Raw genomic sequence first — 23,222 nt, 5'->3', positions numbered from 1 at the left:
TAGGGACTGTTGTTGCTCTACTGCATCTACAGGGAGATCAGAGTCAGGCAGCTGTTTTGGTGTCAGTTTTTTATTAAACTTTGGCCTTCCAGGTAAAGATCACCATGTTATTCTGTTGCCTTTGTTAGCATATAAAACTTACACATACATTTATTATACAAATTCAAGGGTACATTTGGTGTCCTCAGGACAGTACTTGTATCATGGAATTTTGGAGGCTTGCAAAACAAAGACTATTGTTCTGATTTGCCACAATCAGCAATCTGAATTACTATCAACTGTGGTAGTGAAAATTAATCCTTCAAGCACTTATGGCATTAACGCTATGCCAGCCAAACCAGTGGCACATCGCTGCCAAGCACAACTTGGAGAGCTGGGAAGTTCCCGTATGCGGTGCAATTGTTGATTGTTTTGGTTATTGTAAAATGTCTTCCCACAGACGAGTGAACATTCTGGATTGGTTCCCTATTAAGGGCTTGTGTAACTCAAAATGCTGCGGCCCATTATGTAACACAAAGACATGCTGTTAAAGATCCCCTTGGTGTTAATGGAATAATGGTGGTGCTGTGTGTTGAGGTAGTAGTGTAAGAAATAAGACGTCTGCTGCCGAACAAATAAACAGCTGTGATGTAGAAGAGATTAGGTGAGCAAGAAAGGTAGCCAACGCCAACTCGGAAGAACAACAAGCAATCAAGCTACAACAAGCAGGCCTGATTTTATTTCATTAATGACTGAAATCCCCCAAGCTAACCACATTTTTATGGGTGTTTGAGAACAATAATAGGCTGTTGCTGCGTTGTTGTGTGCATGTGTGTAAGAGAGAGTGAAGTCACACATAAGCTTTTCCATTCATTCTCGCACAAACACACATATATGCTTGTAAAGCTTGCAACCTGACGTGGCAGCTACGTTTTCGTGTGGCTTGGTTAATCTGACTACAAAAAGCAATGTTTCATAAGCAGAATGCAATTCACGGCGCTACATAAAGGTTTCTCTTCTCTCTCTAAAATATCCATTTTGATGTTAACTCTACCCATGACTGCATCTTTTGGCCTCATCACTGCCATGAAAGTGTCATAATTTCCTGCGCTACAAACAGACACATATACGTAACGGGCAATGCACTACACATCATCATGTGATGTCATCTGGACAGGGTGTGTGTACACAGGGGGGCAGATTGTAAGAATTTCAAATAAGCTCAAAACGATGTCAGCAAGGATAGCATTAAAACAATTGGCATTTACATGGATGCATTTTTGCATTTTTTTAGTGTTCTTGCATGTAGGGGAAGTATCTCCACATATCTCAACCATAACACAAGCCTTGTCTCCCTCCCTAGGGTGGAGGTGAACTTCCTAGCCCCCTCAGAGTCTGCAGGGTCCCTCTGTCTCTTTCTCTCTTTCTGTCTGTCTCTGTCAGAACAGCAGCTCCATTGTTGGGTGGGGGGAGGGGTGGGGTGCTCTGCCTTTACATAAGGTCAGAGGGGCTACAGGTAGCAGAAAGGACACGATTAATCACTTCATCTGGGACAGGCAGGGAGGGGGCGATAGACCGAGAGATGAGAGAAATAGGTGGGGCAGCGAGAGAATTTGAGGGAAGAAAGAGGTAATTGAGAGGGGAGAGGAAGAGAAAAAGTGATCGAGAACAGACAGGGAGGAAGTTGGGGATGAAGAAAGGGAAAGAGAGACAGGTAGAGACGAGGGGAAGTAATTACCTGCATAAGTGTCTTTGTTGAGCTCAGCGATGCATTCAGCGAGAGGCAGGGCATGGAAAGAGAGAGGTGGTCAAGGGTAATTACCTAACCGCAGGTTTGCTTGCCTTTGATCCTCTCGCCATGACTGTGCGTCTCAGGCTCGAGCATCCTACTTAGCTGCGTGATGCATCATCATCAACAGCATCATCATCATCACCACCACCACCACCAAGAAAGAGCTCATACCGAAGCACAACCTATCTTGAGTTAGATGGCATTGAAATATATATCTTGTCCCAAAGAAGATATCTTTTTTAAAGATTTTTTTGGGGGGCTTTTTTCCCCTTTATTACATAGAGACAGTGGATAGACAGGAAAGGTGGGAGAGAGATGGGGGATGACACGCAGCAAAGGGCCGCAGGTCGGATTGGAACCCCGGCCTCTGCGAAAGCCTCAGCCTACATGGGGCGCACGCTCTTACTGGGTGAGCTAGAGGTCGCCCCAAGAAGAAATCATTTTAACATAATTCACGTATGTGCCAATACTCCCTTGGTATTTTTACTCTATTTCTATGTTGAATTGGTCTTCCCTGATGATTTTTCATTTTTGCTAAGGTCATTTTTTTCATAGACTGCACATTATTAGTTATACGTGACCAGCTCCCTGAATTAACAGACTCCATGCTGAGCGCAGGTGGTCACAGATGTGAGGAGAGTTGAGGGCACACACAGATGTTGCCCTGACTAATCACCATCAAAGCGGGTGAGTTTGTGTGTCATATGAGAGTGCCACTATGCGTGTTTTCATTGAAAATGCCTGTGCTTAAATACTGTATGTTGTTGTACTTACAAGTGTGTGAAATGCACAACTGCGTGTATGGGTTGCACGCATAGAACCACATGCATATATGGAGGTTGTAGAGTACCTAAAGTGTGTCTGTGCATCTTTTAGCCCAGGCTTTTGCACTTCAAAGAGAAAGTGTGTTTTTTGAACACGAGTGTGAGTGAGTCACTGACCAGCTGCATCGCACAGGGCCTACCTGTGGGTGTATTTGGCCCAAATCCACCTACTTAAGTCTGCTTTTTATTCAGTGTCACATAAACAAATACCAGCAAGCTCCACTCACTTCCAAACCACTCAATAACATCCTCAGATCTCCCCAACATCTGTTGACCTGCAGTTCCTTTTACCGGGAAGGAACACTTTTATGCCGGTAGTGTTCAGCAATAGGTGTGTTTGGCTGTGTAAGCTGTGTATTGTAAAGCACAGACATCCTCAACACCTACACATTATTTTGTACAAACCTGTGTGTTTTCATAGGCAATATACTGTATACTCAGATGTAGACACACCGGTGCAAACACACACACAACAACACACACACACACACACACACACACACACACACACACACACACACACACACACACACACACACACACACACACACACACACATTCAAGAACGGGCTCAAACTTGCCCCACATTCACTCAACAGGTCTTATATGTCTGTTATATGCCTGACCCTCTTATTGTTTTTTTTCTATATTTTCTATAAGACGGGTGGTATGCGACTGATTAGATAGATAAATATACCCTGAAGGTGAGAGAGGGGCAGAGAGGAGGAGAGGAAGGATACAGAGTTTTCTCTTGTCCGAACACATCTCAGCAGTGGAACTTTAATCTGCTGAGGCTTCATGCATTTAAATGGCCCGATTAGGAACAGTCTAACAGGCGCTTTCCCTGCCAGACTGAAACAGAAATTAAGTGCTTAGGCACAGCCATCATTTTGTATGTTTTCTCAGCTCCTCTTTCAAAAGATACACTCAGAGATACTGGCTTTGATCATGTGTTGAAACAACACAGAGTCGTATTCCAGCCTATGTGCAGTACTAATAAGATGTCAAGATGCAGAGCCAGTGGCTGAAGCTTTGCAATTTGATGATAATAAGCTTTTATGTTTGGCACTTACATTTAACAAAGTTCAGTCTAAACACCAGTAGTAATAGATAAGTAGTTATGATGTCACTGTCAAAAAAAACCAAAAAAAAACCTGTTGAATTTATGTTTTTGAGCCTGATAATGAACACAACTGCTGGGTTTGTTGGACTAAAACGCTCTTGATCTTATTGGCATATGTTTGTTCGTTATGATGGTTTTAACTGAATATAGTGGGTGTTTGTTTGGATGTGGAAGATGATGAAGAAATCAGTTGTGCACACATTCAGGTGCATGCATTTTGTACATATGTGTGTGTGTGTTGGGGTCATCCAGTTTTCAGAGTTCAGAATTTTCTCAGGCCTGTCTCTTTGGATATGCTACTAGTTGAAAGAGTTGATATAGTGGTGATGGCTGCCCTGTCTTTCCCATCATGCTGCCCTTCTGCATAACAAATTCTTGTGTGTGTGTGAGTGTGTGTGTGTGCGCGCGCGCGTGCGTGTCTGTGTGCGTACGTTTGTGTGTGTGTGTGCGTGTGTGTCAGTAAATGAAACAGAAGAACTGTGGGGTAATTCACCATACTAGCAGGTATGTTGGTAATAACTGTGTTCTCTCTCCCTCTTTCCTTCTCTCTTCCTCCTCCTCCAGTGACATATTTGATGCCATGTTCCCAGTCACCCACATCGCGGGAGAAACAGTCATCCAGCAAGGTAAGTGTAACTGTTTTGTTTAGATTAATTCATGGAATCAATGATGTGTAACCTGTGGAACTGGTATTTTAGTAATGTTGAAAGTTGTTTCAATTTCTGCACATTTGCTCTAAATATTTAATTCGCTGTTATTGACAAAATTGCCGAAGTGGCAATTTTGTCCCAAAATTCCAACAAATTACTTTGTACTGCCTCATTTAAATGAGCTTACTATCTGTTTGTGCTTCTCCTCTCACCAGCGCACCATGCACTGGCCACCAAAATACCATGCAGATGGGCGAAGCAAATTCCAAAGTCAGAAAAATACTAAGCGCTTGTTGTTGCGTCGCTATAAAAAAAAAAGAACCTTTAATCTAAACTTCATCTATTACACTGCCTCTCCCGTTCATTTTGTCCTACCACTCCCCTTTTCCCTCCCTTTTCCTCTCTTTGTCCCACTCATACATTCCCTCAGTCTGCACCAGATGTCAGGTCCCTCTCTTCTGCCTAACCACAGTCGTCAAAGCCTTCACTCTAGACATCTCTGGAGTTTGAAGGAACACAGAAACCTTAGCAGAGCCAGGCTGTATTTTTCCAGTACCCCCCCCCCCCACTCAAACTCTTATCAAACACAGACACAGACACATATTCAAAACACTGAAAACACACATTCTCTCAGACAAATGCCCACTTTTAGATAATACTGTGTCCACACCGGCATAAAATCATCTAGGTTACACTTGTGGAGCATGCCATGCAAACACACACACACACACACACACACACACACACACAACACACCACACACACACACACACACACACACACACACACACACACACACACACACACACACACACATAAAGTAAAGTAAAGGATACACTCTCGCTCTATCACTCCCACCTACTCTAAGACAGCTTCCAGGGGTGTATCAGTCCTAATTTGGTGATAATAAGTCTAGCTAACTTTGCAGGGCCCCCAGTCCCAGACAGCCCATTGTTATATACACTATATAGTGTGGTATATAGTATATACAACGCTGATGTCATTGCTAATGTCTGGACTACTGTACAGCTTAAAAGAAAAAAAAACACCCCTTCTACTGGCCCATCACACACTATTTAGACACAGCTAGGAGTTATTGACTCTGTGGCCCTAGGGGTATATAAACAAACTGAAAATGTACTATCATAAAATAAAATGGAGTATAGAGGTATTTTAATTGTAATCTATTGTATAAGTATAGTATAAAGTATCAAGTTAATTTCCTTGACTATTTCTGACATATATCCAATTTTGCACTGTATAAGCAATTAGTTATTGGTTCTAGAAGGAAATTCCAAAATTAAATCAGTTTTGAAAGATGGATATGTTTAGCTTAATGATGCTCAGAATTGTGGATATAAAACACCTTGTAATGTAACCCACGTTTTCCTTTGGAGCAAAGCCAAAGAACCTTAACAGTGTTAACATCAATTATCTTGTGTTGAAACGAGGTGTGTGTGTGTCTATGTGTGTGTGCATGTTCTTGTCAAATATTTGCCTGCACTCTCAGGCACAGGGGGATTGGAAGTGTGCTAAACAAAGACCAAAGAGAGCACCAAAGTGATAAAAGACAGGAAGAGTAGAAGAAAAGAAAGACAGAGCAAGAGGGAATTGAAAGAGAAATAGATGAGATGAAAGAAAGAAAATGGGTGAGCTAGAAGAGGGCCAGGTTGCAGCAGTGTGTGTGTGTGTGTGTGTGTGTGTGTGTGTGTGTGTGTGTGTGTGTGTGTGTGTGTGTGTGTGTGCGTGTGAGGTCTCCACTGGAACAGACCATCAGACAGACAAGGAGCGTTTTGTGTGACAAATAGAGCTGTATGATTAACGAGCACTCTCCGCTCAGTATTAATTAGCTGTGTGAACTCCTGTGAACTTTACATACAGGGGCGCTCTCAGCCTTTCAAATCTTCAGGTGAACATACACACAAGAACACATTTACACACACACACACACACACACACACACACACACACACACACACACACACACACACACACACACACACACACACACACACACGCACACAGTCATGCACACCCTCACAAAATGCATACACATGCATACTTGTGTCATGTAAAATCATGCATCATCACCCACTACAGTCTGAATTGCATTTGTGTCCTGTTGTAAGAGGTAGCTGCAGGGTGAGCTTCACAGTGCTCTCGTATGTGGCTCTGAGTCCTTTTTCATTATTTACCCTGAGCCCCATGTAACGGATACCATAATTAAAGGAACACCTCACCATTTTTCTGCCTTATCTCCAGACTAGATGCTTTTAGTAGACATCAACCAACCAGATCCCATGGCTCACTACAAGGGTCATGCCCCTGTCAGTGATACAACAGCGATCCAGCCAGCAAAGCGGACAACATTTTTGAGTTTCCAGCCATGCACATTTATAACTCAGCAAGTAGTTGAAGCAGACCTAACTAGTGAGAGACAGAGGAAACAACAAACAAGTAAACATAATGTCGGCTGGAGCCAGTGAAGCTGATACAGTATACCATATTATTCTTACTAAAATTGTAGCCTGCTAACTGCTGCTTTTCCCCTCTATCTTTTCTGCTGGTGCAACCTTGGGGCCAACCTTAAAGGAATGGACCAAATCACCGTAACTTCGCGCTAACACAACAATCACTTCCAGTTAGACAAATGGCAGTTTATGTGAATTGCGGAGATATTTGAAATCAGCAAACTTGTTTATTTCTGTATTTTCGGACGTAACTATAATGTTTAAAGATATATAATTAAAAATGGAGGTCCGACCTATCTTACGTTTCTGCTGTGCTTATTTTCTGTACTGTGTTGCTTTGCTAGCGTCTTTGATAAACCAAATCTAGTATTACGAACAGTAACATCTCACCGCCGGTCGGACTGACGGCTAGTTTAGGTGGTGTAATTTTCTTTAGTCTGTGGCCCAACAGGTCTCCAACCTAACATAAGTGTTGACATCAAACATGCATTTAGTTAAGATGAGAGTATATCCAGTTGTTCCCCATCCCCGTTTTCTCAGCGCCGTTAAATTGTATTTACGGGACGCGTAAATCCACTCTGGCCAAGTTATAATCGACAATTCCATAGTTCCTCCCACCCCCCAAGTGAAGAGCCTAGGTGTCATCCTCGACAGCAAACTATCCTTTAATCAATCAATCCATCAATAATCTTACTTGGTCAGCTTACTTCCACCTGCGTACCACCAACTATCTCCCCCCATCTCTCACACCTACCAGCACCGCCATCCTTGTCAATTCCCCGGTCACCTCCCATATGCAGTAGATTACTGTAACTCTCTGCTCTCTGGTCTACCTCACAAGCTTCTCCATAAACTCCAACTGGTCCAGAACTCAGCTGCCTGGATCATCACCAGAACCCCCTCCATAGATCACATCGCCGCTGTCCTTCCACAACTCCGCTGGCTCCCTATCAAATATCTATTGACTATAAGATTTTCCTTCTGACTTTCAATGCCCTCAACAACCTCGCATCTCCGTACTTTTCTGACCTCCTTCACACCTACACACCCTCCCGGACCCGTCGATCTTAGTCCGACATGCTCAACACACCTCCTGCCCGCTTAGCAACCATGGGGTCTAGAGCCTACAGCCGTACAGCCCCCCGTCTCTGGAACTCTCTTTCACAAACCATTAATAAACTCTCTCCCCACCTTCAAATCACAGCTCAAAACACATTTTTTAAGAACACAAAGTTGTCAATTTTTGTGGTGTGTAATGAGCCTCATTTTCTGTCTGCTGAAAAAGAAAAGGATCTCAATTGGACTACTTGAATACTAATAGGAAATGTTTGCCTGTATGTAGCAATGTCATGAACATAATAAATAAAGCTGATGTCTGTAGTTGCATACTATAAATCCCTCTGTACTTTATATTTTACTGAGGTGGTGTCCCTCTGCATGCTAAGGCACCTCTGTTTAAGAGTTTCCGCTATTAAAACTTATAACTGCTGCCCGCTGGCGAGAGCGCTATTTCGCAAAGATATTGACAGGCCCAGTAAAATATGCATTCTGGAGGAGGCATCTGGGTCTGCCCTGAATCTTTTAGAGACCCAAAGAAAAATGATAGAAAGACAAGAAATCAAACAGTATTTATTTATTAAGGCGAAGGGATAGAAGTTGACAGTGTGTGGAAAATGTGTTCTTGTGTGTTCATGCAAAAATGTCAGGATTTTTTTGGGTCCCCCAGTTTACAGAAAGTGGGATTCCAACACAAGTGTTTGACAAATGATTTTAATCTCTTAATGCACCCATTTAGGTTTAATGGTTTTAAAATCCTCCTTTGAGAACATAAGCAGGAGGTGGAAGTAACAGGAAGTGGAAGCTTTCCTGTTGGCTCCAGGTATGTTTCTTGCTTATTTTTGTGCTCTCTCACAAACTCCTGTGTTTCTCCTTGTCTCTCCCCTCCAGGCGATGAAGGAGACAACTTCTATGTGATTGACCAAGGTGAAGTGGACGTAAGTGGCCGACACAGAGACACAAACACTAATTTCTCTTTAGAGTAATTTCTTCCATTATAAGTTAAATTGACGAAAGCAAACCATTATAAATAAAGGGGATTCCGGTATGCAGTGTGCCAGTATGAGCATTAATTCACCTGTTTTCAAGGGTAGGCCATATGAAGGGTTTTTGACTCATAGGTGACCCTTCTCTACTCATGTTGAGACAATGTTTCCCTATAACAATGAACAGGTTGTATTGGATTGCCCCCATGTTTTGTTCCCTTCAAAGTTGGGTTCCACTCCGATGGCAATCTGAACATGGCGCTGGAGAGCACTGTGAAAGCAGCCAAACTAAGAACTTAAAAAGTTCTTAAAAAGAACTCTTTTGTCTTAGTGAGCCTGACGCAGAGCGATACAGTTAAGTGGAAAGATAAAACAGGACTTGACGGAAAGTTAAACAGGAAGTGACCTTATCGGCTTACAGCGGTGAGCAGACACAGAGGGTAAGAGGAGAGAGGCAGGGTGGCAAGCTTGACCAAGCGTGCCCACCTGAGAGACAGACATAAAGAAGTTTATAAATACTCAGATGGTGCCTTGATAGAAAGACTACATAACAACTAACTCCTACCGTTGACTTCCATTGTTTTAGGTGATGTCTGGTCAGATGTGATTAGATAAGTTATATGGCACATTTCTACATTTCTGGTGAACTGGTGAAGGGCCAAGATTGTTTTCTACAGAAGGGTAGGTGTGTGTATATCCATTCCCATATTTAGACGAGGCACAAGATAGGAGTGTGAAGCGGCTGGGATGAGGATCAGCACTTCTAAATCTGAGGCCATGGTTCTCAGCAGGAAACCGATGGAGTGCCTACTCCAGGTAGGGAATGGAACTTACCCCAAGTGAAGGTGTTCAAATACCTTGGGGTCTTGTTCACAAGTGAGAGGACAATGGAGCGGGAGATTGGTCGGAGAATCGGCGCAGCGGGGGCGGTATTACGTTCAATTTATCGCACTGTTGTGACGAAAAGAGAGCTGAGCCAGTAGGCAAAGCTCTCGATCTACCGGTCAGTTTTCATTCCTACACTCACCTATGGTCATGACGGCTGGGTCATGACCGAAAGATCGAGATCCAGTGTACAAGCTGCCGAAATGGGTTTCCTGAGGAGGGTGGCTGGCGTCTCCCTTAGAGAGAAGGAACTCGGAGTAGAGCCGCTGCTGCTTTGCGTCAAAAGGAGCCAGTTGAGGTGGTTTGGGCATCTGGTTAGGATGCCCCCTGTAAAAGCTTTTCCTTTTACCACACATTGGTCTGTACAACTCTCTCTAAGCTGTGTAACCTTAACTGGGGCCGGAAGTTCGGGAAATTTTGTTGCTTCCAGTAGCAACATATCCTAGGCTCATATTTGATATTTACGCTGTTTTTCTTATTTTTCTCATAATATTATCTTCATATTATTTATATTAGATTCACAGTTCTGCCCTGCTCTGGGCTGGGACTTCAACCTTCTTCTGTCTGCCAACAGTGAATCTAAGACATCTGCTCCAACAGCCAGGATCCTATCATTCTGCACCCAAGATGGGGGAAGACACCTATCCTTGGCCTCGCCCATTTGCTTATCTGTGTCTCCGTCACCTCTCCCTACAATCCACCACTCTTTCTCTGCAGACAGCTGCTGCCTCCCAGCCACAGCTCAGGCTCTGAACTACTTACAGCTCAGTCCCGAGGTTATTAAAGTGTGGAGATGTCTCTCATTAGACAGGGGTGTAAATCTGCTGGCATCCCATAAACTGCCTGAAAGCTGACAACCACTGCCACTGATGTAAACACCCCTCCATGTCTGCACACAAATGTATTCACTTACAGACATTGGCCTGCATTTATATGTGTGCACACAAAGGAAATGAAAGCTTTCATTCCAAAATGCAATTTGTAATTAAATAATGAGTATCTGGTAACACTTTACTTTAAGTCCCCCTATTTAGCATATACAAGCAGTATCCATGTGTGTGTGTGTGAATGTCAGAGTGGGAGGTGGATATTTAATGAATAGTTTATAACACACTATAATGCAACTGTAAGCCGATATAAGTGTTTTTTTATTAAACTATAACTCCTCCTGTGGGAACCCATCACTGTTGACTGGTGATTATAAATGACAATATAGTATTACACACTTGCAATTATATAAAATACATCTTCATAGAAGAAGTTATATTTGTGCACAAATGCTCACTTTAAAATATCCTCATGTCTGCTTACAACTACATTATAGTGTGTTATAAACCATTTATTAAAGGTTTATATATATATATATATACTGCTAATAAATACGAAAGAGTAGGTGTTACGGAGTATCTTTTAATCACAGCTGATTATATCTGACATTTCGTGAGCAATGCTTTTAAGAAAACTTCACTTAAGTACTTTTACCTTAATGCAAGCAATTATGCTTATTTATTATTAGCACTATTATTAGTATTATTCAAATTAAATAATTGCTGCCAAATAGACAACAAATAAAGACAGCCCTCTCACACACACACTTTGGCAGCCCACTGGCATGCACAGAGAAACACACTCCAAGTAACTACAAACAGATATACACAGCAACACTGCCTGCTCATCCACCTTCCAGAATGTTTGATTTGTTGCTTCTTAATTACCACAAGGCACACACAGCTGTAGATTTTTGTGTGTTGAAAATTCAGTGACAGCTGTGAGACAGCATAGGTCTTGGTGCAAGACTTGAATTGTTTCATTATGAACTCCAGTTTACCTTACGCATAGTGCTGACTCGATAAAGTGCAAGTGTTTCCAATTTCAGTCCTTACAGTCTGTACCACCTATTCTGCAAGTTCTTGCATACCTGTTCCAGTTAGGACGTCATGCTGATTGTCAGTCTGTGTACAACCTTAATGGGATCAGATGTACAATAATGAAGACAGAACAAAGACTTTAGGACTAGAACGGGAAACTGTACAGCGAAAAAAATACTATTACCTGTACTGTATGCTCTGATGTAGCACTTTCGCGAACACTCATATGATTGTTCTTCTAAGCTTGACGTAACCGTAGCCAGCACTATGCGTCTCTTTGAAGCCACCCCAGTTTATAGTGAAGGATGAGTCCCCTGAGGTCTACTATGAGCCTTGGATAATGGCTTGCAACAATTCTGGCAATTCACAGCCACCGGAGGGATAAACCCTCCCTCCCTCCCTCTCCTTTCTCTCTGTGTTATTAAGTCAACAAGATAGTGGATAGTGTGTCGACAGGTGAAACCGTAACATCCCCAGAGACAGCCTGAATGAGTCTCAATGAGGTCGTATTGTCTGTAGAGTTATAGTGGCTGGCCTAAATAGAGCTGTGCATGTGTGTGCGTGTGCATGTAGGTGAACAAGCATGTGAGTGCCTATACGGAGTAGACTTACAAAGTCTACCACGGGTTTCTGTTCTCCATCACTCCCAAATCAAAGAGAAGGTCCTAAAAAGACAGGGCAGAGGAAATGAAAGGGATGGATGGAGAGATAGGAGGGATATAGGGCCTTTTAGAGGGTCTCATTTGAGGGCTTAGTGAGGATCAAATACTCAGGGACAAGACCTAGTGAGCATATCAAACTGCCCAAAAACTTTGGGGGAGTGAGAAGGGGAGAAGAAGGATTGGGGAAGGTGTCTTATGACGGGTAGAGACAAATAAAAATGAAATTCTTCACACAAACTACCCAGCAATGATTGACATTATTCTGAAGCATTTAAGCCTAAGATGTAATACTCTCTCCATCACTCTGTTTCTTGTTCTGTCTGCAGGTGTATGTGAACGGGGAGTGGGTGACCAGTATTGGAGAAGGTGGTAGTTTTGGAGAGCTGGCCCTGATCTATGGGACTCCAAGAGCTGCCACTGTCAAGGCCAAGACTGATCTCAAACTGTGGGGCATTGACCGAGACAGCTACCGGCGCATCCTCATGGTATGAACTTCAGAATACACTTTGAGTTAGGTTAAGCTTGCTTCACGTACTGTTGCCCAAGCTAATACTCCGTTGCAACCTGGTTGGGTGGCCATTGCTTAAAGTTTAAATTAAAGGTGCCCTGTGGAGTTATGTTTACATTCAGTTTCTCAACATAACTCACTGTATGTATCCTTGAGCGCTAACAAACATGATGAAATAGTATGTCCTTCCTCATAAAACATTTGCAAAGCCATTTTTTTTGCAGTCTTCTTCTTCCATGTCTTTGCTGGTGCATTTCAGCTTATCTTGACTGTCAGCTCCACCTGTAAATCTCTGACATAGTGTAAAACCACTGGGAGGAATTTGTATCACATCACCTGCGCATGCACAACATAAACAACACAGAGGCCCACTCATTGAAAAACAGCTCCATAGCAGGTCAAAAACTCCACAGGGAACCTTTTAATTCTGCTGCTACTAAATGTTTGAAAGGTAAATGATGTGTTATTAAAATGAAGGTGAATGATGCGCACCTTGTCTTGTAACACGCTCACAAACACATCCACATTGAGCAGGCTGCAATGAGACCAGTCCACCTGCCTGGAAGCAAAAATTAAAAGAAGTAGCAGCCACATCAGTGTCGCCACCTACAGGCATATAAAGTAGTATTGTGTCACATTAATCTCCAGTGGATGTTGAATACTCAAATAGAAATACAATGTATCTTGTATCTTTAATAGGTGTTATCTTTTTAAGAATGTGTGTTGTTTTGGAGTATTTCAGCATCAGACGAGTAAGATTCCTTCTTCCGTCTCTGAAGTACCCACACAAACACACACACACACACACACACACACACACACACACACACACACACACACGATGATACAAATGTACTGTAGTAGACTCTCTACACTCTTATCTTTTGTGGTCCTTCAATTGCAATATTTTCTCCCACTCAACCACTTAAGACTCCTTAAAACACTTATAAAACAGTTATACTCAAAACACACACACACACACACACACACACACACACACACACACACACACACACAACACACACACACACACACACACACACACACATACACCACCTCCACCTCCGGGTGTATCCTCCCCTTTTAATGTCTCTGTAGATCTGTTGCTCAATGAATAAAGGGGGAAAAGTGAGGGCTGTGGAGGGGAGAGAGGGTCACCCTTAATGCTTCCACACACACTTCCAGCTCCAGGAGCTTATCTAGCAGGAATGTCTAAATATTTAAAATGGAAACACACACTTTTCTGGGTGCTGTTAGAATGACTAATTGCTGTCTCCGTGCCCAACTTAATACTTAATCAAATGTTCCTCACGCCTTACTCCAGGTAAATTAGATTAGCCTCCAATTAACCTTTCAAACACGTGTGTGCATCTAAGCCTTCATCAGCTGTGGATATTCTGCTCTGTGTCAAACAGTTTGAAGCCACAGAGATGGAAGAAGGTTTGTGTTTGGACCTTTCAGCTCAATGTAAAGTTGGCACTGGCCTGCCCAGCACACAAGTCACCTTAAGCACATAGTTTAACTGAGGGCACAGTCTGCCCTGGCAACCTTCCTTTGAGAGGATTCTCTCTCTCTCTCTCTCTCTCTTTTTCTCTTTTTTTTTTTTTTTTTTTTTTTTTTTTTTTTTTCTCTGGCTCTCATTCCTTCATTTCTTCCAGCAGCAGCAGCATGAGGGGAGACAGGGTGAAACAGGATTCAATTATGTGAACCTGTAGTTAATTACTGCTGTCAGTGATTTGTAAAGCTGTTTTATAAAGTGTGGTATTCTGGCAATGTCTAAGCCAACACAATTGAGTGCATTGAGTGTCTAAGTGTGTGTGTGTGTGTGTGTGTGTGTGTGTGTGTGTGTGTGTGTGTGTGTGTGTGTGTGTGTGTGTGTGTGTGTGTCCCAGTAAAGTTTTGCTGAGTGCTTGATTATCTGCAGCTTGTTAGTCGGGAGCTTGGGAAGGTGTGCTCCAGCGACCATCAGTTTCATTGTTTGCACATCTGCTTCTCTGCTGGATCTCCACCATTCTCCTTCCACCACAATCTTTTCTGTTATGCTGTCAAGCTAATTTTCTCTGGTTCCCAGCTTTTCAAATGCCTGCATTTCTTTCTTTTGTATCATTATGGACTGTTAGTTGTACAAAACAAGACATTTGAAGAACCTCTGAGGGTCATTTTTCACATTTATTTGAATTATTTGATAAACAAATAAATTAATCCATGAATTGATAATGAAAATAATAGTTAATTCCAGCCCTATTTTATAGCATGTACATGTTTGCATGTGCCCTTGAAGACATCACATGTAGATAATTCTCCCTTAACCCTGGACCCTATATCTCCACCCAATGGAAAATATGAAAAAAAATGATCTTGAAGCAGTTTCAACCACTGAGCATGCTGATAACAATATGAACACGTCAAGTTATTTTGTCATGCAAAATCTGAGCCAAAGCGGCTTTTCAAAACTACCTTACCCCCCACCCCCCGCCCTCACCTCCTCCTCTCCTCCTTGTGCAGGAGTGCATTTAGTAAACAATGTAATACCATTCCCTGTGATTAACACACTCTCTCCATTGTGTTGCCACCAGTCATACAATACCCACCTGTTGTCATCTTAGTATTTATACACACACAGATACAGACAAAGCTATTAACTGACAGACCACTGTCAACAAACAGAACACAATACGAAAGGAGACGAGGAGAAATGATACCAAGAAATGAGGAGGAATGTTTGGGGGGTGTATGTTGCGCATTGGACAGAGATGAAGGTGATGGGGATGGAGCGTTAGGTACGGTTGGTTTAGTCTGGCTTCGCTCCACACCTCAACTCTTTGATGATTCTCAAAGACAGTGAGCAGACACAGAGGCTGGTTCATCCTTAACCACGGGAAGAGCGAACACATTACAGCCAACAGGAGTTGGGGAGTTTTGTACATGAATCATGTGCTCAGGCCCTCCCAAGTAGACAGAAGGATAAGGATAAGGACAGATACAAAGAATGCAAAGAGAAAATGTGCACCAACAAAATAAATGATTACATTTTAGAATCAGAAATTCAGAAAAGTATCATTTTCATTCCATCCACCCCAGTCAACCCCTATGTTGGCCCACCCAGCCCTTCCCACACCAGTCGCATAAATCAGTCCTGCTGTGTAATGTAATGTTGTATACTCATGGTAAGCCTTTAAGCTCAGCAAGCCTGTTTGAGGAGCTCTATGGGGAGGCTATGAAATCAAGATACCAACTCAACATTTTTGTGGAAGGTGCATGTGTGTGAGTGTGTGTGTGTGTGTTTGTGGGTGCATGTGAGATTGTGTTAGAGGTAGAGTATACATGTGTGAGTGTTTGTATTTGCTTGCTTAATGAGCATGAAGTTTCGTCTCTGCAGAGACAGCAACGAAACATAAGTGGCAGAACCTAAAACAGACTGCACGCTCCACACACGCACACACACATACACACACAAGCACACACACACACACAAATCATTTATCCAGGAGGGAGGCGATGCAGGCTAGAATTCCTTTAATCAAGTTGTTTACGATTTTGAGCTTGACGTTGGCTCACTTGGGAACATTTTCTCCCCTTTTAAGACAAAATGTGAAATTATATGAAATTAGAGGCAGCAGCGGGACTCAGGCACTTATGCACTAAAGACACCCCAAGCCTCAATATATCATTTCCATATGCAGAGACAGACACAGGGCGGACAAGATCATCTCTCCTCACCCTCTCTCTGTTTCTCTTTATGTTCCCGCTTTCTCCAAGTGGTTCTGTGCAATGAAGGAGAGGAAAAAGGAGAAATGCAGTTAGGGAAGAGGTCCTCTGGGTCTAGACTTGTCAGGAAGCACCTGATGTTCATGGCAGAGGCAGAGAGGGGAAAGTCCCCATGCCTGGTGGGTGGGGTGGGCCACACACACAGACACACACACATGCAATGAACATTACCACACAAGTTATACACACCTCCAGAAGTATGACCCCATGAACTGCGTCTACACTATTAGTGATAGATTACCCCATACTGCAATTTGAATTTGAATGTTTCCATAGTTTGTAATGTAAATGTCTCACTACTGTTAGCCTCAAAAAACAGTTGTGGCATTTAAAGTGCTTTTATTACATGTGACCAGTGAGTGAGCAACATGCACCAATTTGGGCATAAATAAAAGTTAAAGTAAAATGGAAAACTGTGAGTTCAAGTGAAAAAGAGAGAAAGAGAAACCTTACAAAACATAAACATGACACCAACAGTGTAATAAATGGAAAGAATTTTCTTTCCTGAAAATCTTTTCAATATCAGTGTGAAAAATGTTTTAGTTCCAACAAGAAGGATCATTGTCTGCCATTTACACTCTCTATTTTAATTATCTGACAACAAGGCTCTTTCTTAGTCTCTCCAAAATATTCATTATCTGAATCTGTTAAGATTAGAACCACCGTAAGACAGTATGAGCGAGACCTTAGTTTTTTACTACTTTTAAATCAGGTCCTCTTCTTGAAACCAAGACATTAAGATCACAATATTTTGCAGAATGATCACAATTATAATTTTTTACAATAATTGTGGAGCACTGACATACAAAACAGAGAGAGAGTGTCTAATGGCGAGTGTCTTTCCTCTTTTTCTCTTACAGGGCAGCACACTGAGGAAGAGAAAGATGTATGAAGAGTTCCTCAGCAAGGTCTCCATCCTTGGTAAGTCTGTATGAATATGTACGGTATAAAAACTTATCATGTAATAAATATGTTGGTTTTACTGTTTATTTCTGCATTCACTAAGGTAGTGTGGTGTTCAGCGTGTTTGCGCATGTCGTGTACAATGCCATGTTTCACATTCATTTTAAACACCAGGTCAGAGAGTCCAGAGTGCAGGCAGTTAAATCTGCCGAGTGCAACACACACTGTAGATTAGCCCACATAAACACAGGCGCATGTTGTCACACAAGGCCCAGATAGCTGAGTAAGGTCTGTGTGTACAGTCCTAATCTTCTCACACTGTTCATACTGGACAATTAAAGAATAGGGAGTTAAGATAAGCCTCGCTTTTCCCACTGGAATTTGGATAACCAGCCTACTCAGGCCATTGGAGGAATGGTGAATGAGATTCATTCAGATTTTCAAAACGAGTTGCAATTGGAACTGACATCTCATCCCCTTCCACTTGATCGTGTGTGTGTGGTGTATAGAGTAAGGCCAAGCCCCCTGTACAGAGTTATTAGCTGGCTGAGTAAACACATACACTTGATTCAGGTCTTAGGAGAAGGTCTCTGCGAGATCCACTCTCTTTTCATTCACCTCCTTTCTTCTGCGTCTCCCTTTTTGACAGCCTTGTTGAGGCCTGTATTCAAACGCCTGCCTCCCTCTTCGAAGTGCTTTTCCTCTCTTCATTCCTCTTTCTGTCGCTCCGCTTCTCCACTCCACCTCTTTGGATTGGAGGAGGGGTAGGAGGCGGGAGTGTTTTTGTTTGTCTTTGATTTTTGAGATAGCCACGAAATTGGGTACAAGCCCTTGATGTCGAGGAGTGAAGGGGGGTGGGACGGACAACACGTTCTTTGTCACACATCCCAATGGCCAATTCTCTGGGTGCGTACTATGTGCGTTGCAAGGTGATCCAAGTGGGTGCAGGCTCTGCGAAGCGTGAAATGTAGGTTCTTTAGTCAGCACATTTGTGTATCATGTTACATGCCGAGCTGTTAAAGATCACTGCTATAGGACCTGCTGCCTTTAACTTGCAGCCAGACAGAGGACATTCATCTGGGGCCGGCAGACACCACGGCCCCACCGGAGGGGACACTGGACACCTCCAACCGATCAGACTTCACCTTAGTTAATCCTAAGAACATACACATTTACACACACACACACACCCACACACACACACACACACACACACACACACACACACACACACACACACACACACACACACACACACACACACACACACACACACACACACACACACACACACACACACAAATAGTCACACACTGGGATCAGTTACTGAGCCCATCAGGAGACAACAGTCTCAGACAAAGGGATTCTGCTGTAGTGTTACGCCTCTAACTCGTGTCTTAGTCAAATCAAAACACTGATTCATCCTTTTATCTAGACAAAACTAAAGATGAGGAGTGTTTTCACTGCAGATAAGTCACATTCCACATGTAGATGCATAGACTGTTAAGATTAGGCAACAGTGATCTACTGAATTGTGAAAGAAGGATGAGCTCATTTGGTGAATCTTCTATGTGGATGTATTTAGTTATTAGTGGGTCCTTTTTCTATAAATATCAATAGTTCAGAGTTGCTCAAAACTCCTCTGGTTAGAACATTTTTCCAAGTAAAGATGTGTGACCGTCTGTGCTTTTGGGTTCTGTGTGAATACCAACAGCTTCTAGAAATATCCCGTGGGCTAACCACGTCACTGTAAATGTGGACAGTCGGAAAGACAGCTGTCGCCACCGGCTCTCAAAATCAACGAAAACTGAAAAAGATAGATTCTATCACAGGTTTTGGCAGGACTGGTTCAACGAATGGTCAATGTTCTCCTTGTACATTTAACGGAATTTTAAAAATGCATTAGAGCTTTGAAAAAAATATCTTAATAGTAGATTGAATTCCTTTAAATTAATTTAATCTTAACTTTATTATTATAAGCCCGTACAATTATAGTCCTGTCCCTGGAGTGTAACTGAATTACATTTTACAATAACAGAGGGGAAATATTCAGTTTGAATCCAGCAGCATTTGATCTTTCACCCTTTTAGATGTCTCCCAGCCACTGAACAAACATTACTCCCACTTTGGTTTGTACTACAATTTCTATTTATTTGATTGCAGTTTATGCTGTAAGTACATCCTGTACATATTCACTTTAACAAGCACCAAGCAGATGCTCTTATGTACGGCAGTTTACCCTGAGCGAGCGTCTCTATCAGGGATACCTGACTGGGTTTGGAATAAAACTTTACAGTTTTTGTATGGTTAGACACAGGACAGCTCTCTGTCAACACACCCCAGAATCATTAGAGCTGAGGTCTTACAGATTTAGGAGGTAGTTCTAAGGTGTTTTTGCTCCATGAGGCTCAATGAGATGAGGGAAGAGGCAGGGGGGATCTGAGATGTAATGGTCCCTGATGAATGACTGGATTAGCCTTAGGCAGGAATTATCGTTCCCTCCCAGCTTACTGGACTTGAGCAAGAGACATCTTCTCCGACCATGGAACACACTCAAACACATAGAGCATGTTTGTGTATCTACTCTTGCATTGGTCAGTGTAATAAACAAATTGTTTTACTGACCTGTGTGTATTTTCCATCCGCAGAGTCTCTAGACAAGTGGGAACGTCTGACTGTGGCCGATGCTCTGGAGCCTGTTCAGTTTGAGGATGGAGAGAAGATAGTGGTGCAGGGAGAGCCTGGTGATGACTTCTTCATCATTACAGAGGTAAGGTCTGTCGAAAGGCCTGTGTGTGTGTGTGTGTGTGTGTGTGTGTGTGTGTGTGTGTGTGTGTGTGTGTGTGTGTGTGTGTGTGTGTGTGTGTGTGTGTGTGTGTGTGTGTGTGTGTGTGTGTGTGTGAGAATCTAAGTCTTGTATAAAAAGTAGTACTAACACTAGTAAGTCAGAATGTGTGGTAACTTTCTTTTACTGTCACATTTCCTGTAAGCTGTACGTGTTGACATACAGAATGTGGCCCAATACCGTGTGTGTGTCATCAGGTGGGCACCCAGATTGATGTCCATGTCATCATGCAGAGACGTTGGTGGGCTCTTTGCTCAGGTCGGAACAGTTTATTGCCACCAGCAGACAGACTAACCGATGGTGTTCCCCTGCCCCGGCCCACACAACCACGATTACTGTGTGAAGAACGGCCCCCCTCACACTGCAGGCTTTGTGGAGCTGAGGCCCCTGGCGCAGCCTCATGAAGGGCCCCCTGCCTGTCATCCTAACACACTTTTGATTAACTCCATACTTACAGAGCTTTCACCAGGGTCAAGTCAGGAGGGCCCTGTCTAGAGGGGCTGGGGGCACAATCTGCTGTCATTTTGTCCTTGCCTCCTACTCTCCCCTCTCATTCTTCTTACTTAAAGGTTAGTCTCTCTGTCAGTGGCTCTGTCTATCTAATGTCCAACAATAGTCAGAGGGAGCAGTGCATTGGTTACAGTGTATGGGAGTGGCTCGGTGCGGTTAAGCCAGCGGAGGATTTTTATCAAAGGTGCTGAGTGATGTATCACTCCTTATCCCTCTGTTGGCTCACTCTGGTTCTCTCTCTCCACCTGTGCCCCTCCAGCACAACACTGTTCCTCTCCATCCTTCTTTCATTTATTCTTTCACTCTCCTAGTTATGCCTCTCTTCAAAGTTATTGTAGGTATAGGTATTTGGAAAGTAATATATTTCCTTGGTCTTGGCGCTAATTCAGCACATTAAATTTGGAATTCAACAATTATCATAAGGTTAAAGTTTTGACTTTCAGCTCTGGAGTTTTAATGGTGATCACATCCATGTTGGGTGAATGGTGAAGCACCCTTTCATACATTAACAGCAGTAAATCTAACTTAGCATGTGTTTTACTTGCTGAAAACCAGACTGAAGGTACAAAAAGGTAAAAAGCCCTTTTTTTTTAAATTTCTTCTTTCAAAAGTAATGCAGTATCGCTTTAAAGTTGAAATTTGGCACTCGTCTTAATCTAATATGCAAAAAAACGTTATCCCAGTCAAAACATTTATAGCCTGTGCTGTATGTATCATACTGTATGCTCACCTCACATTATCCAGCCTGTGTTCAAGTTTGAAGCCTCCAACTGAAGCCTCCTGAAGCTGCAGACATCCTTTAAAAGGCAGTTTGACTATGCAGAAAATGAACCCATTTGGGGTTTAGGACACACATTTAGCAGTTACCGTACCAATGCCAGACTCATCAAACTGAGACTTGTACATCCCAGAGAGGAGAAAGCCAAAATATGCAGAGGAATCTGGGCGATTATAGGATGGAGAGACGAGGATGGAGTCTTCGTCGGGCAGGCGGCTCAGTCCAGTATGGGAATGTGTCACACCAGACACTGTGAGCCTTACCCAACAGTAGTTTTTGTCTCTTTCTTTAATCCATTTTTCCTTTCTCCTGCCTATCTTCCATTTTGCTCTTTCCTCCCTTCCTCAGTATCTCTCTCTCTGTCTCTCGTGCAGCATGGCCTGACTTTCCCAGAGCAGGGTGGACTGTGGTGGAATGTGTGTTGCTGACTTTCACACGGGGTCAGGGGACCCAGCCTCCCGGGAGGGAGACGACAGAGAGAGGAAGGATGAGTCAAAGAGGGCAGGGAGGGACATATAGGGAGCAAGAGATTGGTTTGAAAAGGACCACAAGTAAGGCGGGAGGGAAGGATTTTGTCCTACAGTAAGATCAGTCTCGACACAACTTTCCTCACTCGCCATCCTTTCTTCTTTTTCTTCATGTGCACACATTTATTTCTTTTGATTGAACCAGGTTGAGATGTCAGTGCTTTGTTCATTCAAAACTTGTTCATTCTCACTCCCCCGCCTCCCTCGTTTTCTCTCTTCTCACTCTTTTGTCGTTTCTGCGGTTTTGGAGCATCAGCCAAAGACAAACCCCACATTCACTAATTGCATGCTGCTGATGGGGAGGATTAACAAAAGGGAGGTATAGAGACATCACTTTCTTTGCTTGCTGGGAGGAATGGGGCCCTAATGAAAAGTGACATGTTTACATTTTTTTTCTCACACTGTACAAACAAGCCTTTAAAGAACTCCGGGGGCCGTGAAGACTCAGCCTCACCTTCCCCTTTCCTCCATTACCTCCTTTCTTCAGGACTTCTGCCCCGACTCACCCAACATGCACACTCTTTCTCCCTCATGCTCATACACTCAAACCCAGCACCCTGTCATCCATGCTTTTACCCCTGCCACCTAAAATGGTGCGTATGAAAAGAGGGAGAAGGAGTTATAAGGAAACGTGTTGATCGTCAGAGACGTCACTGAGAGTTTTGAAACATGGTGCTGAAAAGACAAAAAAAAGTTGGATATGCTGCTTCTTGGGCACATATTTACTTGTAACTTTTCAGCAGAGGTGGGACAAAGTCACCATTTTGCAAGTCACAGGTAAACCCCCTTTCAGACTTCCCTTTACACTAATGTGATTCGACTTAAGTTATTGCTTAATCTTAAAGTCATTGGTGTTAATGTCAAAGTGGAGTTACAAGTCTATTTTGGATTTTGAAGTGAAGTCATACAGACTCATACATGCCTGTTTGCCTCTGGATGAAAATTGAGTAAAATCAGGTCAGGGCTCTTCTTCCTCTCTGCTAGTGCATCCCACTCTCATCTCCTCCCGTCATCAATCTACATGTGACCAACAACTCAATGTGTCATCTCATGTTTGTCCTTTGACCCTACACAAAAGTAATCACAC

The 23,222-nt window shown here is 42.9% G+C and overlaps 1 protein-coding gene across 4 annotated transcripts in view; it reads left to right on the top strand.

Annotated features, from left to right (window-relative positions):
- Positions 1 to 23,222, top strand: part of prkar1b (protein kinase, cAMP-dependent, regulatory, type I, beta) — an 86,503-nt gene that overhangs the window by 36,420 nt on the left and 26,861 nt on the right. For all 4 annotated transcript variants that reach the window (XR_005641817.1, XM_039824082.1, XM_039824084.1 and 1 more), the window contains 5 exons: positions 4,283 to 4,344; positions 8,787 to 8,833; positions 12,623 to 12,781; positions 17,433 to 17,493; positions 20,124 to 20,245. Coding sequence is in view for 3 of the 4 variants with exons in the window: in XM_039824082.1 (XP_039680016.1) it covers positions 4,283 to 4,344; positions 8,787 to 8,833; positions 12,623 to 12,781; positions 17,433 to 17,493; positions 20,124 to 20,245 (451 nt within the window). In the remaining variant the exon portion in view is untranslated. The remainder of the gene's footprint in view (positions 1 to 4,282; positions 4,345 to 8,786; positions 8,834 to 12,622; positions 12,782 to 17,432; positions 17,494 to 20,123; positions 20,246 to 23,222) is intronic.

The sequence above is a fragment of the Perca fluviatilis genome, chromosome 15, assembly GCF_010015445.1.
Source record: "Perca fluviatilis chromosome 15, GENO_Pfluv_1.0, whole genome shotgun sequence".
Classification (NCBI taxonomy): Eukaryota; Metazoa; Chordata; class Actinopteri; order Perciformes; family Percidae; genus Perca; species Perca fluviatilis.
This window is presented reverse-complemented; position numbering and strand designations above follow the sequence as displayed.